This window comes from Papaver somniferum, chromosome 4, assembly GCF_003573695.1.
Source record: "Papaver somniferum cultivar HN1 chromosome 4, ASM357369v1, whole genome shotgun sequence".
NCBI lineage: Eukaryota > Viridiplantae > Streptophyta > Magnoliopsida > Ranunculales > Papaveraceae > Papaver > Papaver somniferum.
Genome location: NC_039361.1, coordinates 81,733,986 through 81,748,329, shown reverse-complemented (window position 1 = coordinate 81,748,329; position 14,344 = coordinate 81,733,986). Strand labels below are relative to the sequence as shown.

Here is a 14,344-nt window from a genome sequence, read left to right as displayed (position 1 = left end):
TTATTAAAATTAACAAAGTCACGGAAACAAAAAAAAAATGCTAATGAAGAAGCTCCTGTATCTGTTAAGTAATAACAGATGACTCATCTACTAGCACATTGGGAGAATATCTTCGTTACTAAAATCATGCACATTCAGAAAAGACACCAACACTTTTTCGCCCAAAATCAACCTTTCTCCTGCTATCTGGTCAGCAATTTTTCATCATAGTCTGGGGCAGATGCTATTTCCTTGTAGTAGGCCAAAGTATCAGAATCCTCGAGTTCAAAGTAATCCCATCCACCATCCTTTATTTCTCGGGGAAATCTCTTATGCGTTTCACTATGGCCATCCAGTCTAGTTCTGCGGTGTTCACATAGTACTTCACTTGACCCCAGTTAAGGCGATCTTTTATGCTAGCAAACGACTTCAAGGGAATTGAACTGATTTGAAGCACATTGTCCTTCTCAAAGTCCTGAAATATGACTGTCATATCAATTATCCCAGGTCTAAGCAGCGCCAGATTGACAATCTCAATGTCCCTTAGTGGGAACACAACGAACGGTGTTTCTACAAGAACAATTAGATTAAATGAAGTCAGGGCAAATGCGGCTGATATCTTCGAGGGAAGATCCCCATAAAATTCGTACACCTTCTCTAGCTCATCAAACAGACAAGAAGGTGCTATTGGCTGTGAACTCCATTGAGCATCAACTTTGTCGACGAAGTTCTTTAAATCTTCATTACAGCGACCATGCCTGATTCGCTTCTCTTTCTCAATCTTATCTGAATCATGATCAGACCTCTTCTGTCCCAGAGGGCATTGCACCAAATGGAATTCAATATCTTTTGACTTTTCTTTCCCTAGCTTGATGGGGCGACGGAAATGAAAGTGTACGAGAGGCCGCATCCCTGTCATCCCCAAGTCGGAAGAAACCATTTTTAATATCTGTAAACATAAATTGCATTCTCAAATTGGAGGCCGTGTATACGAACCGATGTACATGTGCTTCAAGGGTACCAACAATGGGTTCTCCACCTTGGCCTCCAACCTTGGAAAGGACCCTAACACCGGTTATCCTGATTATTATTTTTTCTTTTTCTTGCCATCGCATAAATGAAGACCCAGATTCTATTATATTTTCCAGTTTAGTGGGAGTCCGAGAGTTTTCTTCGGAACTATCTTCTTCGCTGGACAGAACACCCAACAATCTTCGTTTATCTTCCATCTTCAACCGACGAGCAAATCTTGCCTGATCATACCTACGCTTCTCCTCCCTTTTAGTCTCTGAGTCAAGGTCAACTCCTATAACTTTGTAACTTAGAGTATCATTCTTGCAGAGTAGTCTGGGATTAACACAAAAATTTAGTTCCGTGACTTCATAAACTTCCACCCCCATTGAAAGGACTTAGGATTTTGGTTTGGTTTCTCAACTTGAGAAAACCAAAGAGAAATACTGAATATATATATATATGAATCACCGCAGGCTAATAATACAGGAAACTAGAACAAGCTACTACAGGTTATTATCACAAGCTAATATAGGAAACACAAGTTATTATTCACTAAAAGGAGATGGAAAAAATATAGGAAACACAAGCTACGTAATCACTCTAATAAAAGGAGATGGAAAACTAAATAACTGCGTCTAAATAACTGCGTCTACAAGAAAGAAAGCAGAAAACAAGTTATTATTCCCTTGGAAAAGATTGAATTTCCAAAAACATGACATCTTCCATCATAATTTTCAAAAACGTATGCCAGAATGGTAGTATTCAAAAATGACACCTAGGACACTTTGTATTTTTAAGACGAGGCAAACACAGGGAACATCAATCTGATTGCCAGGAAATTACAAAAAAAAAAAAAAAACTAAAATTATACTCTGTATGCATGGACACAAGAAGGTACCAAAAATTAAGATGTTCGCAAATATCATTTGCAGGATTGGTATCATAATTCATACATACCTAAACCGTTAATCAGAAGAAAAATCTGATTTTTTATGCGTCGCATCCGTCTCGCTCTCAGAGGCTTGAAACTCTTCTTCCTTCGTTTTTAATGGAACTACAGAACGGATAGCAATAATTCCCAAAGGAACCTATCTCTATAACACGAGATAATGGACACGGTAAGAGAAACTCGTAAAAGGAAAGTGGGGGTCCTTATCTTACACGGGCTTTGGCCTCACCGCCGCTCTTATTTGCTTAATGGGGCCTCCAGGTGTGTATGTAGAAGTGAATAATTAACCTTTTTTCTTTTTTCTTTTTTTGCAACTTCGATCGTGAGGTGATTTCAAATGTCATCAAGTACAATGACAAATGTAGTCACATAATTACTGGTAATGAAGTTAATCAGCATACCATTTCAATTTGTCCTATTGGAAAAACTATTGACCGGGAAAAGGGAAGATTACCAACTAAGGAGGTCCCCGTTCATTTAAGGGTATTTGGAAAGCTTGCTAATTGATTTAAGGATATTTGGAAAGCTTGCTAATGTTACTGATATAAACAAGTTTTGGATTTTATATTATGTATATCTCTTATGATGTCGTGAATCTTTGATACAAACAAGTTTTGAATCTAATCATGTGGAATGCTTTTATTAATTAATCATAAGTAGATATTGATTAAACTCATGTGTGAAGTCACGGTTATACTATTATCGACTTATGTTTCATAAAATGTGAATGTAGTATATATATGAGTTTCGGTTTTACTCTTTTACATTGGTAACGTGAAAGCTAAGACTTTGTCGACCCTTCTCTGGTAAAGGTTGTCTTGTTTGTTATTCCACTGTCTCGAAATGGTGTTTGAACGTCATATCTTTGTGGGGAGAGTGGTGGTGGAAACCGAGAGAAGAAGTATTTTGATAATCTTTCCTGATATGAACACTTGATCAGTTCGGATCTTAGTTTGTCATATCAAAGAGTAAGGTAACGATTTATTTATGTTCGTTAATCATTTTTGTTAAGAAAAGCTGATTTAAATTGCCTATTCTTGCTTTTGCTTAATGAAAAGTATGGTACAACTGATATGTTTCAATTGGTTCTGGTTAAGAAAAACTAAATCAAGTTTCGTTTTTGGTTTTTGTTTTTCCTTAACGAAATAGGAGGTTCAATTGTTTTATTCCAATTGATTCCTGATAAGAAAAGTTAAGTTAGTTTTGATCTTAGTCTATCCTTATCAAAACGAGGTACGATTGTTCAAATCCAATCGGATCCTTGATAAGAAACAATTAACCTAGTTTTGTCTTGTATAAATGAGGTAACATAATTATTTATGAATAATTGGATCATGATAGACAGAGGAGTTAATTCTTATCTTATCAAGACAAAGGAAAATTTATTTCGGGCAATTGTTTCCTTGATAAGTTGCTAAAGAAAATTACTTAGGTAGCTTATGTTTTAGTATTGCTTATCAAAAATGGTATGTTAGACCTTCGTGTTTTACTCTAATAGGTTGTATGAGTTATTATGAACTTGTAAGATCCTTACGATTTGGTATTATTTTTTTCATGTTTTTGTCATTTTTCTGACAAGATGGCGGAGAGTATACGGGTGATTTACAATCACTACGAAAGGATATATGTGCTGAAAAGTATATATCTAACGAGAGAGTAAAGCATATACAAAGGGGGAGAAGCATATCATCTTGTTGTGTAGTATTTTATACTACAAAAGAGGAATAACAAATAGGTTTGGATTGAATATCTACCTAGCTTTTCTTTAGGGGGAGTAAAGCTTTTGTTATTCAAATGCGTCAACATCAGCATTTATTTTTGAATATGTGCAGGTTATTGAGCTATTGAAACTTGGAATCAAGCGTATGAAGAATGACTTAAGAGAATGTTATCTAATGTAACATATGTATCACTTAATTAGTGTATTCTCCATATGTAATAGAGTTGTGTCACTAAAATTGACAAAGGGGGAGATTGCTAGAGCATTACTCGGTTGAACCCACCAAGCGTTGGTATGTCAAAGTTGGTTGTCATATTTTACTTTCAAAGTTCATAAGTCGCTTGATTAGATTACCAGTGAAAACTTTGTTAGGTTAGACTAGGAAATCTAGAAATATTGAGACATACAATTATTACTCTGAAGACCTGAATATTATGAACACGTGTCGACATCGACGATAACATCATCCTTCCACTTGATGTTTGTAATACATGACTTGACTTGTTTCCATTTCTATATCGTAAGCTTTCAAGTTGTTTCTGTTTGAAAACATAACCCCCGAAGTTATATATATGAAACTCTAGTATAATAGACTTGAGCATCATATTATGATTAAAGTGTCAAGGAACAACATATCAATAGTTATAAGTGCTTTAGATTGGTATATTGAGTTAAGAAGTATAATGCTTATCTTTTGGACTTTGTAATTGCAACATCGACATAATCTTCGTAAGACGTTACTAGATTGTGTAGTGAATATAGTTTTCTTTCATACCTAGAAAACTATGTTTAATTACATGAGTTTAAGGAACTAGGTGTACGAACTTGTTTCGTAATCGAAAGGAAATCAAAAGGATTGATGGTCCGAAGATCTTAAGGTTGGACCGATCCTAACATATATATGGAATCAAGGTGGAACCTATCCCGGCTTATATTGGGAGTCAAGGTATAACCGATCCCTAGCTATATTTGGAGTCAAGGTAGAACCGATCCTGACTTGCTTTAAGAGTCATGGTAGAACCGGTCCCAATAGGAAAAACCGATTTCTCTAAGTGACATACACTTTAGGGTTTGTGTGATTTGGAAATTGGGTTTACAAAATAGGAAAGTTCAAGATGTCGACATAATGAGTAATTTGAACATGTGCTGGGATATTATTTATTAATTATTCAAAGATATTCCTTAATACTCAAGGTGAGATCCCAAATCGAAAGAGTATAATCTTTTTGAGATTTTCGAAATTAATATACTTTGACCAGCAATCAAAACATATCTCTAGAAAGATATATTAGTTAAGTGCTATGTTAGAGCAATGCTCGGTCGAGCCCACCAAGCATTGGTATGTCAAGTTACGTTGTCGTATTTTAGTTTTAAAACTCAATTAGAGTCGCCTTATTAAATGTACTAGAGACAACTTCATTTAGGTTAGACTAGAAAGTCTAGGATTGTTGAGAGATACAAGTATTACTATGAAGACCTGAATATTGTGAAGACGTATCGACTACAACGAGGACATCATCCTCGCACTTGAGGTATTCTGATACTAACTTGACTTGTTTCCATTCCTATCGTTGCTCTCAAGTTATTTAAGATTGAAAATATAACATGCAGTTATATTTAATTCTCTAGTAATAGAATTGGTCATTTTAATATGATCAAAGTGTCATGGAAGAATATTTGGTTACGGAGTATAACATTTATCTTTTGAACATCGTAAATGTGACATCGACATAATCTATGTAATTTGTTACTTGATTGTGTATTGGATATAGGTGTGATTTTATCCTAGAAAACTATGTTTAATTACATATGTTTAAAGGAAATACATATTCGAAACTTGTTTCGTAATCAAAATGAAATCAATAGGCGTTTTGGTCCGGTTTTCATTGAAGATCTATTGGATGACCAATTCGAACCTAGGTAATAAATTTGGTAGAACCGATCTTGACTTATATTGAGAACTGTGGTAGAACCGATCTTTTCCTAGTTTGGGATATGCGTTATAACTGATCTTGACTTATGCTGAGAGCCTTAGTAGAACCGATCCTTACTTATTTTGGGATACATGGTAGAACCGATCTTAACTATTGTTGAGAGTCTTGGTAGAACCGATCCTTACCTATATTGGAATACTTGATACAACTGATCCTAGCTATTGTTGGGAGTCATGGTAGAACCGATCCCTACCTATATTTGGTGACTTGGTAGAAACAATTGAAAAACTTTATGAGTAACAATTGAACATAGTTATATAAACAATTGAACAACTCTGTGAGTAACAATTGAATATAGTTATAACCGATCCCTACCTATATGACTACATCAAATGACTGTCTCACACTAATCATGTAAGATGTTACCATGTAATTTTCACATGATCATATTTTTCCTTTCATCAAGAATATTAATGAACGTAGTTAAAGCAAAAATCTTTCCAACACATATTTCGTGAAAGATATAAACGACTTAGACTCATCTCGGAATATCAAATGTGTATAATGTAAAGTCTATATAGTTATACGACTTTGTCTCAATAGGAGATAAAATAGAATAGACTTCTGAATGATAGATAAGTTCAAGTATCCACATACCTTTTGTTGACGAAGTTCCATAAGCTCCCTTTAGTAGTTCTTCGTCTTCAATCGATGAACATCGTGGAGTATAAATCTCAACTACACATTTTATCCTAATCCGAGACATAGCTATAAGTAGACTAGAAATGAAGACATATAGTTTTGACAACTAAACTTGACAAACAAGCTTGAGATAGCAATGCTTGTGAGTTCGACCGAGCAGTGCTCTAACAGTTAGGAGTCATGGTAGAACTGGTCCCAATAGCAAAACCGATCCTCCATATTCACATATTACTTTACGGTTCTGTGAGAGTTTGGAATTAGGGTTTGATAAATATGAAAGTTCTGGATGTCGACATATTTTGGACATAAATACAATTCTTATCTTTTATTGTCCAAAGGTATTCCTTGATAATCAAGGTGATCTCGATCAGAAATATTGAGAATCTTTTAATTAAGATTTTTGATAATATATGCTTTTGGTTTTCCAACAAATCAAAACATATCTCTTGCAAAGTTGTATTAGTTAAGTGCTAAACTAATACTCCCTCCGTTTCAAAAAGACTTTCCTCTTTGACTTTGTAAAAATATGAAGTATTTTACTTGACTACCCTTAGTTACTTACTTATTTTATTTTTTAATAAAAATGCTCGCAATAAAAACTAACTAAATTGTTAAGAGGATTATAAGTACGAAATATAAAAGGAAAACTAAAAAATATCGGATTTATGAAGTATAAAGTTTATAATGAATTTAATTTTTGGAGCCAAATTTATATTCTTTTTAAAGGAATGAAGGATATATTTGTTTGTTTCCTTAAGTATACAAATTTCTTTAATATATGAGATCGGGTCCTGTTAAAAATGAATTTATGAATATAAAAAATTTAAGGGTATGTATATTAGAGAGTTCATTGGAAAAATATGACTATAAACAGAAGCTGGACACAATTTTGAAACTGATGAAAATGGAATAGAGGACAGTCTTTTTGAAACTGAGGGAGTATTAGATATTTTCTAATGGGATACTTCGGAATTACAGGTTGGATATTAGTTGGAAATAGGAAAACCGAAATTAGGTACTTACTGCATATCTTGAGAATGTTTTCGGTTTTTAAATTTCCTTGTTATCCAAACAACCTTGGTCTATAAATTGTTGAGTTTGCATTTCTTGCAAACTATCCTAAGAGCCAGGAAAACATCATTTGTGTTATTTCTAGTGGAGCCGTCTATCCGAAGAGGAAAGTGCTCTAATTAGCGAAATCTCTTACGACCGCTCGTTTAAAGACTTCTGTGAGATCAAGAAGCTCTACGAGTACCATTGGTTGGAAACTAGATAATTGCATTGTTATTTTAATTTTCGATTATTGATTTGATTGACTAACGGTTGTTGAAACTTTGGTTGCACCTAGTTTGATTATTCTTGAGATCATTTTCTTCTGACATAAGATTCACTCAAACTAGATCAAAGTATGGACATGGTCTTTAGAAATATTTTTAGATCTAAAGACAACTTGTGATCATCCATTGTTAACAGACTCCGTTCTGTGTGTGATCGATCACAAGTGGATTCAAGTTTGTGGTGTCCAGGTACATAATAAGGCAATTAAGGATTTCAAGACAAGAAGATTTTTCATATTGGCTTTCGCATCTCTTGATTCGTGCTTACATCTTGATCGTCTGGGATCCGACTTGGATCCGGTTTATCTTTTGATAGATTTGATCATAAAGTCGTTTAGATAGGCAACTATTGTTTGGTGGTATTCTTAAATATCATAATCTGATAGTAGTAAATCCGAATCTAAGTTATTGATTTGGATTGATCTTACCCGATAAAGGATTTTACTATTTTGAACGGAAGAGCCTTTTTCTAAAACATTATTGGAGTATTTACCAAACAACTTTGTTCTTTTAGTGTTTGGAAAATGATCAAAATAAGTTGAGTGCTTAAGACTTTACATCGGTAATACAACTCAAGATAGTGATTTTCTGTCTTGGGATTCACGTGTGTGACCAGTGGGTCGTAGATGAAAGGATACTGAGGGAAATAAGTAACTAGGGGTAGATTACTTGGTCTCAACTAAACGAAGTTGGCTTTGTACTTTGTGTAGCGTCTTTATTATGAGAGTATTCAAAACTGGACTAGGTCCCGGTATTTTTCTGCATTTGCGGTTTCCTTGTTAACAAAATCTTGTTGTATGATTTACTTTTACTTTCCGCAATTATAGTTGGTTTATTATAATTAAAATTAAATACACTAGTACGTTAAATCCTAGTTACTTGGCATTGATCATATAGTCAATCGGTCTTGTACCATAACTATTGTCAAGTGAATATCACGTTGTTGTACTGTCTTGACTTTGTCCATAGACGATCATACTTGATATCAGACTTATAGATTGAAATGAAAAAATGTGGTGTATTTGGGTATCATCTTAATTTCAAATGGTATCAGAGTAGGCAAACACGAAAAGATATAACAATCTGTGTGTGGTACGATCCAACCTATAATATTCGAATCCATGATTGATTCAGTTAACGTATCAAAAGATGTTGATATTTGAATCCATGAACAACTCAACACTGCCAGTTCATTTATTGAACATAATCCAGGGAATATCAACCATGATGAGTTGATAAGAAAACAAACACATGTGATGCACGATTCATATTTATACGACAGTGACGAGATTAAATTTTTCATAAAGTGCCTGCTAAGGAATATAATCTAAGAGATAAAGTCTATTATCCATTCTTCAAGAAGTTTATCAAAGATAGCTTGATAAAACCTAGGTCTCATGAAAAAATGTGCTTCAAGAAACTCTTGAAATTCATGAACCTTCTGACAGCATGATAATCTCATCTATGTCAACAAGTAAATTTCAAGATGAGCCTACTCGTATGTCTCTTCTTGAGTTTGAATCTAAGAATTCTGGTAATTTTCTTAATGTCAGAAATGTTTTATTAGTCAAAACACCTACGTGTAAGACAAGGGTGTATGATCCTAGTATCCAAGACTCTTGACTAATACATGACATCTTGGTTCAAACAGTCTTACCACCTGCAAGAATCAAAGGAGTTTTGCTTTGAAAGATAATCCACTGACTGATACTCAGTTAATTAAGACTGTTGGTAACAACATCAAAAAGGATTATTTATCTGAAAAAGACAAAAATGTAAACAAACTAATGATTTCAGACCATTTAGTTTTGCTATTGATCTTTTGTTTGATTCAAGATCAAGAAAAAAATCTCATCAAAAGATGTCATCATATTCTAAGAAAAACAGGGTCAACCTAAGAGTACTACTCGATCCATGACTCAAAGGATTTCAAATCACACTTACAACTCTATTCTTTTTCTGATAGAATTATTTGTTAAATCAGATTCACCAAGTTGTGATCTAAAGGATTGTGAAATTTATTCTTGAAATTGTCCCTGAAAAGGGAATGTCTGAAAACATCAATCATATCTTGAGAAAGTTATTGATTCTTTGATAGATCTTGTTCCATTTGCAATATTGAGCTATTGAAAGCTTATTTCAACAATTAGTCTTGTTGATTGAAACTTCCACATAATTGTGCTCAATCTTTGATAAATGAGGAAGTTCTCAAAGAGCACAAAATAACATATGAGATTGAAAAATCCTTAATCAATCAATATATATTATGAATAGTCTGATTATTTCAATTTCTTTATTTGGAGTAAATTCCTGATATTTTTTGGTCCATTTTAAGAAAGTTCATGATAAACATGTACAAGGTATCTTTGGACTTTCTGTATATCAATGTTTCGTAAAAATCTCCATCGATTATATTTCCAAACTTAAACATGTCTTGACCGGTTTTAATGTCAAATAAAATACTAACTTATTTTGGTATTTCGAAAAACTTGGAAACCAAGTTTTTGTTTGATATTTAAAACCTCTTGAAAAGCTTTTCTTTCTGTACAATAAGACTATGGTTCAAGATGGGTGAAGAAACTATTGGTATCAACTCTCAGCTACAGAAGCTTGAAACTTATCTTCCAACTGAGATTAAGTGCTACTTTTCAAGAGAACATAAGAGAAATCAATTATCCGTTGAACTTATGTTTATGCTTATGCGAGATTATGAAATTGCTCCTGATCAGCTAGAAGCTTCCGCGAAGAATGAGGAATGGCTTGAATCAAAACTTCTGAAGATGATTGTGGATTTTAATCTTTTTAAGAGATGATTCAATCAACTGAAAGAAAAGAGGAATCTCAAAAGTTCAAACACTGAAGAATCTTCGGTGATCAACCAAATTACCTCTGAGGATTAAGTTAGATTATGTAATACTTAATCTTAGGAATAGACTAATCAATTGTTGATTTATTTCAATATTTGTGTAAAGTCTATTGAAAACTATCAACAATATGAATGATTATGCTTTTATTTAAATCTTTTGTATTATTCTTTTTGACGGTTGTTTCGATTACATAGCCTGCGTGAATGAGTATCTTTATGCTTTGCTTTCGGATTATGAGATGTTATTTCGGTTTTCACTAACCATAATTTTCGACCTCATATTCTGGTAATCTCTTTTGATTTGTGTGACTTTTTGATTTAGCGGGATTAATGTCTAGCCTTTTTAGGTAGGCTTTATCAAAGGATCATGATGACACACTAATAAAATCATGTGTGAAAGTCACATTGATGCTATTGTCGATTTATGTTTACATAACTTGTACATTTATCATAACATATGAGTTTCGATTTAGGCTTTTACTATTGGCACGTAATAGCTAAAACCGGTTTCAACCTTTCTTTGGTAAAGGTTGTTTTTGTTGTTGTTCTTTTGTTTTGCAGGGGAATGACAACTAACAGGGGGAGCTCTTTTTGAACCGGTGCTTAATGATAAATATTTGTGGGGAGAGTGATTGTGGAAACCAAGGGAAGATTTATGATTTTAGTCTTTCCTGATATAAAAACTAAGTTAATTATGATCTTAGTTTTTCATGTCGAAGTGTAAGGTAAGATTTTTGTTTGTTAATCTTTTATCCTGTTAAGAAAAGTCCATATATTTTACCAGGCCCTAGTACTGCAGTTCTGAGGATTCTCAGGTCTAGAACCGTTCCCCCAGGATGTGATGAGTCGACATCGAGGTGCCAAACGACTCCGTCGATAAGAGCTCTTGGGAGTCATCAGCCTGTTATCCCCGGCGTACCTTTGATCCGTTGAGATTTTGCTTAACGAAATATGGTGCAATTAATTATTTCCATTTTTATTGTATGGATTGATTACTGTGTTTCAATTGTTCTGGTTATGAAAAACTATGTCAATCCTATTTTTGACTTTTGAAATGGTATCTTCTTTATTGTTTGGTATCAATTGTTTTTGCTTAACGAAATAGGGATTATTTGTTTTAGTCTCTTTGATTCCTGATAAGAATAACTAAGTTAAATCGGTTCTTAGTTCAAGCTTGTCAAATATAGGATTCGATTGTTCAAGTATAGTCGATTCGTTGATAAGAAAAACTAGTTAACTAACCTAGTTTTTATCATGTCTAAAAGGAGGTCTAAGTTATTCTATGAATAAATAGAACCAGACAAGAGAAATTTAGTTAAATTTGATCTCGTTTGAGTCTTATCGAATAAAGTGATTATATATACATAATCGGTTCGGTTTGTAACAAAGATTTTGTTGGTTAATCAATCGTACTAAGGGAAAATTGCTTCGGTCAGACACTTTTTTCCTTGATAGTATACTAAGACAAGATTACTTAGGTAGTTTCGGTTTGGTATTGGTTATCTAAAATGGTATATAAAATCTTCCAGCTCAATTCTTATAGGATTTGTAAGATCCTTTCATTTACTCTCATGTTTATTCGTTTCTTTGTAGAAATATATGGAGTAAACAAGTGATTTATGATCACTAGGAAAAGACATGTGTGCTTAAATCGTTATATCTAACAAAAGAGTAAAGCATAGACTAAGGGGGGGACATATCATCTTGTATACTACAAAAGGGGAATAAAAAAGATGTTCATATTGAATATTTACCTAGCTTTCCTTTAGGGTGGGTAAAGATTTTGTTATTCAAATGTAAACATCGGCATTTATTTTTTGAATATGTGCAGGATATTGTGTTGTTGAACTTGGAATTAAGCGTATGAAGAAGGAATTGTGTTGTAATTCGTTTATCTCCATATGTATTAGTTTTGTCATTAAAATTGACAAAGGGGGAGATTGTTAAAGCATTGCTCAGTTGAACCCACCAAGCTATGGTATGTCAAGTTTGGTTGTCATATTTAGTATCAAAACTCAATTAGACTCGCTTAATTAAGTGTACTAGAAAGTCTAGGAATGTTGATACATACAAGTATTACTCTGAAGACCTGAAGATTTTGATGATGTATCGAATACAACGAAGACATCATCCCACTTGAGGTATTGTGATACTGGCTTGACTTGTTTCCATTCCTGTCGATGTTTTCAACTCGTTTTATATTGGAAACATAACATGCAAGGTTATATTTAATTCTCTAGTATTAGACTTGCTCATTTTATTATGATCAAAATTTCAAGGAAGAATATTTGTTTACGAAGTATAACATTTATCTTTTGAACATCGTAAATGTGACATTGTCATAATCTATGTAACTTGTTACTAGATTGTGTATTGGATATAAGTATGATTTCATCTTAGAAAACTATGTTTAAAGGAAGTATATATTCAAAACTTGTTTCGTACTCGAAAGGAAATGAATATGCTGAAAAAAAAAGGGGTCTAACAACCACACCCAATATTTCGATTAGCAATCTGTATGGACTAACTAACTCCAATATACTTTTAAGAGAATCAACTAGACAGTCAGACTTAATCTTAATTAAAGTATATCAAAGAGTTATATCTCTCTTTGTCTATTCAATACTTACTCAAGCAAATACAAATCTGCGAGTCTAATTGAATACAAGAGAAATCACTTGAACGGTACCAAAGACGAATGTTCAAGTATCAATCAACAACCAAAGGTTGGATTTCCCAATTGATTGATTCAATGCACAACCTGTGATATTTCAATTATATAACAAAATATAATTGGGAAAATAAATAACGCAGACATCAGAAGTTTTGTTAACGAGGAAACCGCAAATGCAGAAAAAACCCGGGACCTAGTCCAGATTGAACACACACTGTATTAAGATGCTACAAACACTAGCCTACTACAAACTAACTTCGGTCTGGACTGTAGTTGAACCCCAATCAATCTCACACTGATCCAAGGTACAGTTGCGCTCCTGCATCTCTTATCCCCACAGGATACTATGCACTTTATTCCCATAGCTGATCTCACCCACAACTAAGAGTTGCTACGACCTAAAGTCGAAGACTTTAATAAAAAAATCTGTATCACACAGAAAAGTCTACGATAATAGATAAATCTGTCTCCCACAGAAATACCTATGAGTTTTTTTTCTGTCTTTTGATAAATCAAGGTGAACAGGAACCAATTGATAAACCAGACTTATATTCCCGAAGAACAACTCAGTATTATCAATCACCTCACAATAGTCTCAATCTACTAGCGAAAGAAGATATTGTGGAATCACAAACGATGAGACGAAGATGTTTGTGACTACTTCTATATCTTGCCTATCGGAGAAATTAATCTCAATCCAATCCTTACGATTATACTTAGTACGATAGAAACAGCAAGATCAGATCACACAACTATAAGAAAAGTAGTATCGGTCTGGATTCACAATCCCAATGAAGTCTTCAAGTCGTTAACCTACAGGGTCTCGGTAAAAACCTAAGGTTAAAGGAGAATCAACTCTAGCTAATACAACTAATATCACACAGGAGGTGTGGGGATTAGGTTTCCCAGTTGCTAGAGTTCTCCCTTATATAGTCTTTCAAATCAGGGTTTGCAATCAATGTTAGCTTAGTAACAAAGTATTCAATATTCACCGTTAGATGAAAACCTGGTTAGATTTAAGCTAATATCTTTCAACCGTTAGATTGAAACTTAGCTTGTTACACACAAATGAAATGCATGTTTATTTAGGTTTGTGTAACCGTGCCCAAACATGTACATCTAGTTGGTTCAACAGTAGTTAAATAAATGGTTAGCCATATGAGCACTTT

At 33.6% G+C, this 14,344-nt stretch overlaps 1 protein-coding gene across 1 annotated transcript; it reads right to left on the bottom strand.

Annotated features, from left to right (window-relative positions):
• Positions 1 to 2,086, bottom strand: LOC113274030 (FACT complex subunit SPT16-like). The gene is made up of 2 exons (XM_026523573.1): positions 1,951 to 2,086; positions 1 to 1,326 (listed from the first exon to the last, which is right to left on the bottom strand). Exon 2 carries the CDS (start codon positions 917 to 919, stop codon positions 290 to 292), a length of 630 nt encoding a protein of 209 aa, XP_026379358.1. The 5' UTR covers positions 920 to 1,326; positions 1,951 to 2,086; the 3' UTR covers positions 1 to 289.
• Positions 2,087 to 14,344: the final 12,258 nt, after the last annotated feature.

Coding starts and splice junctions, on each gene's coding strand:
- LOC113274030 (XM_026523573.1), bottom strand. CDS start 919: ATGGTTTCTTCCGACTTGGGGATGACAGGGATGCGGCCTCTCGTACAC.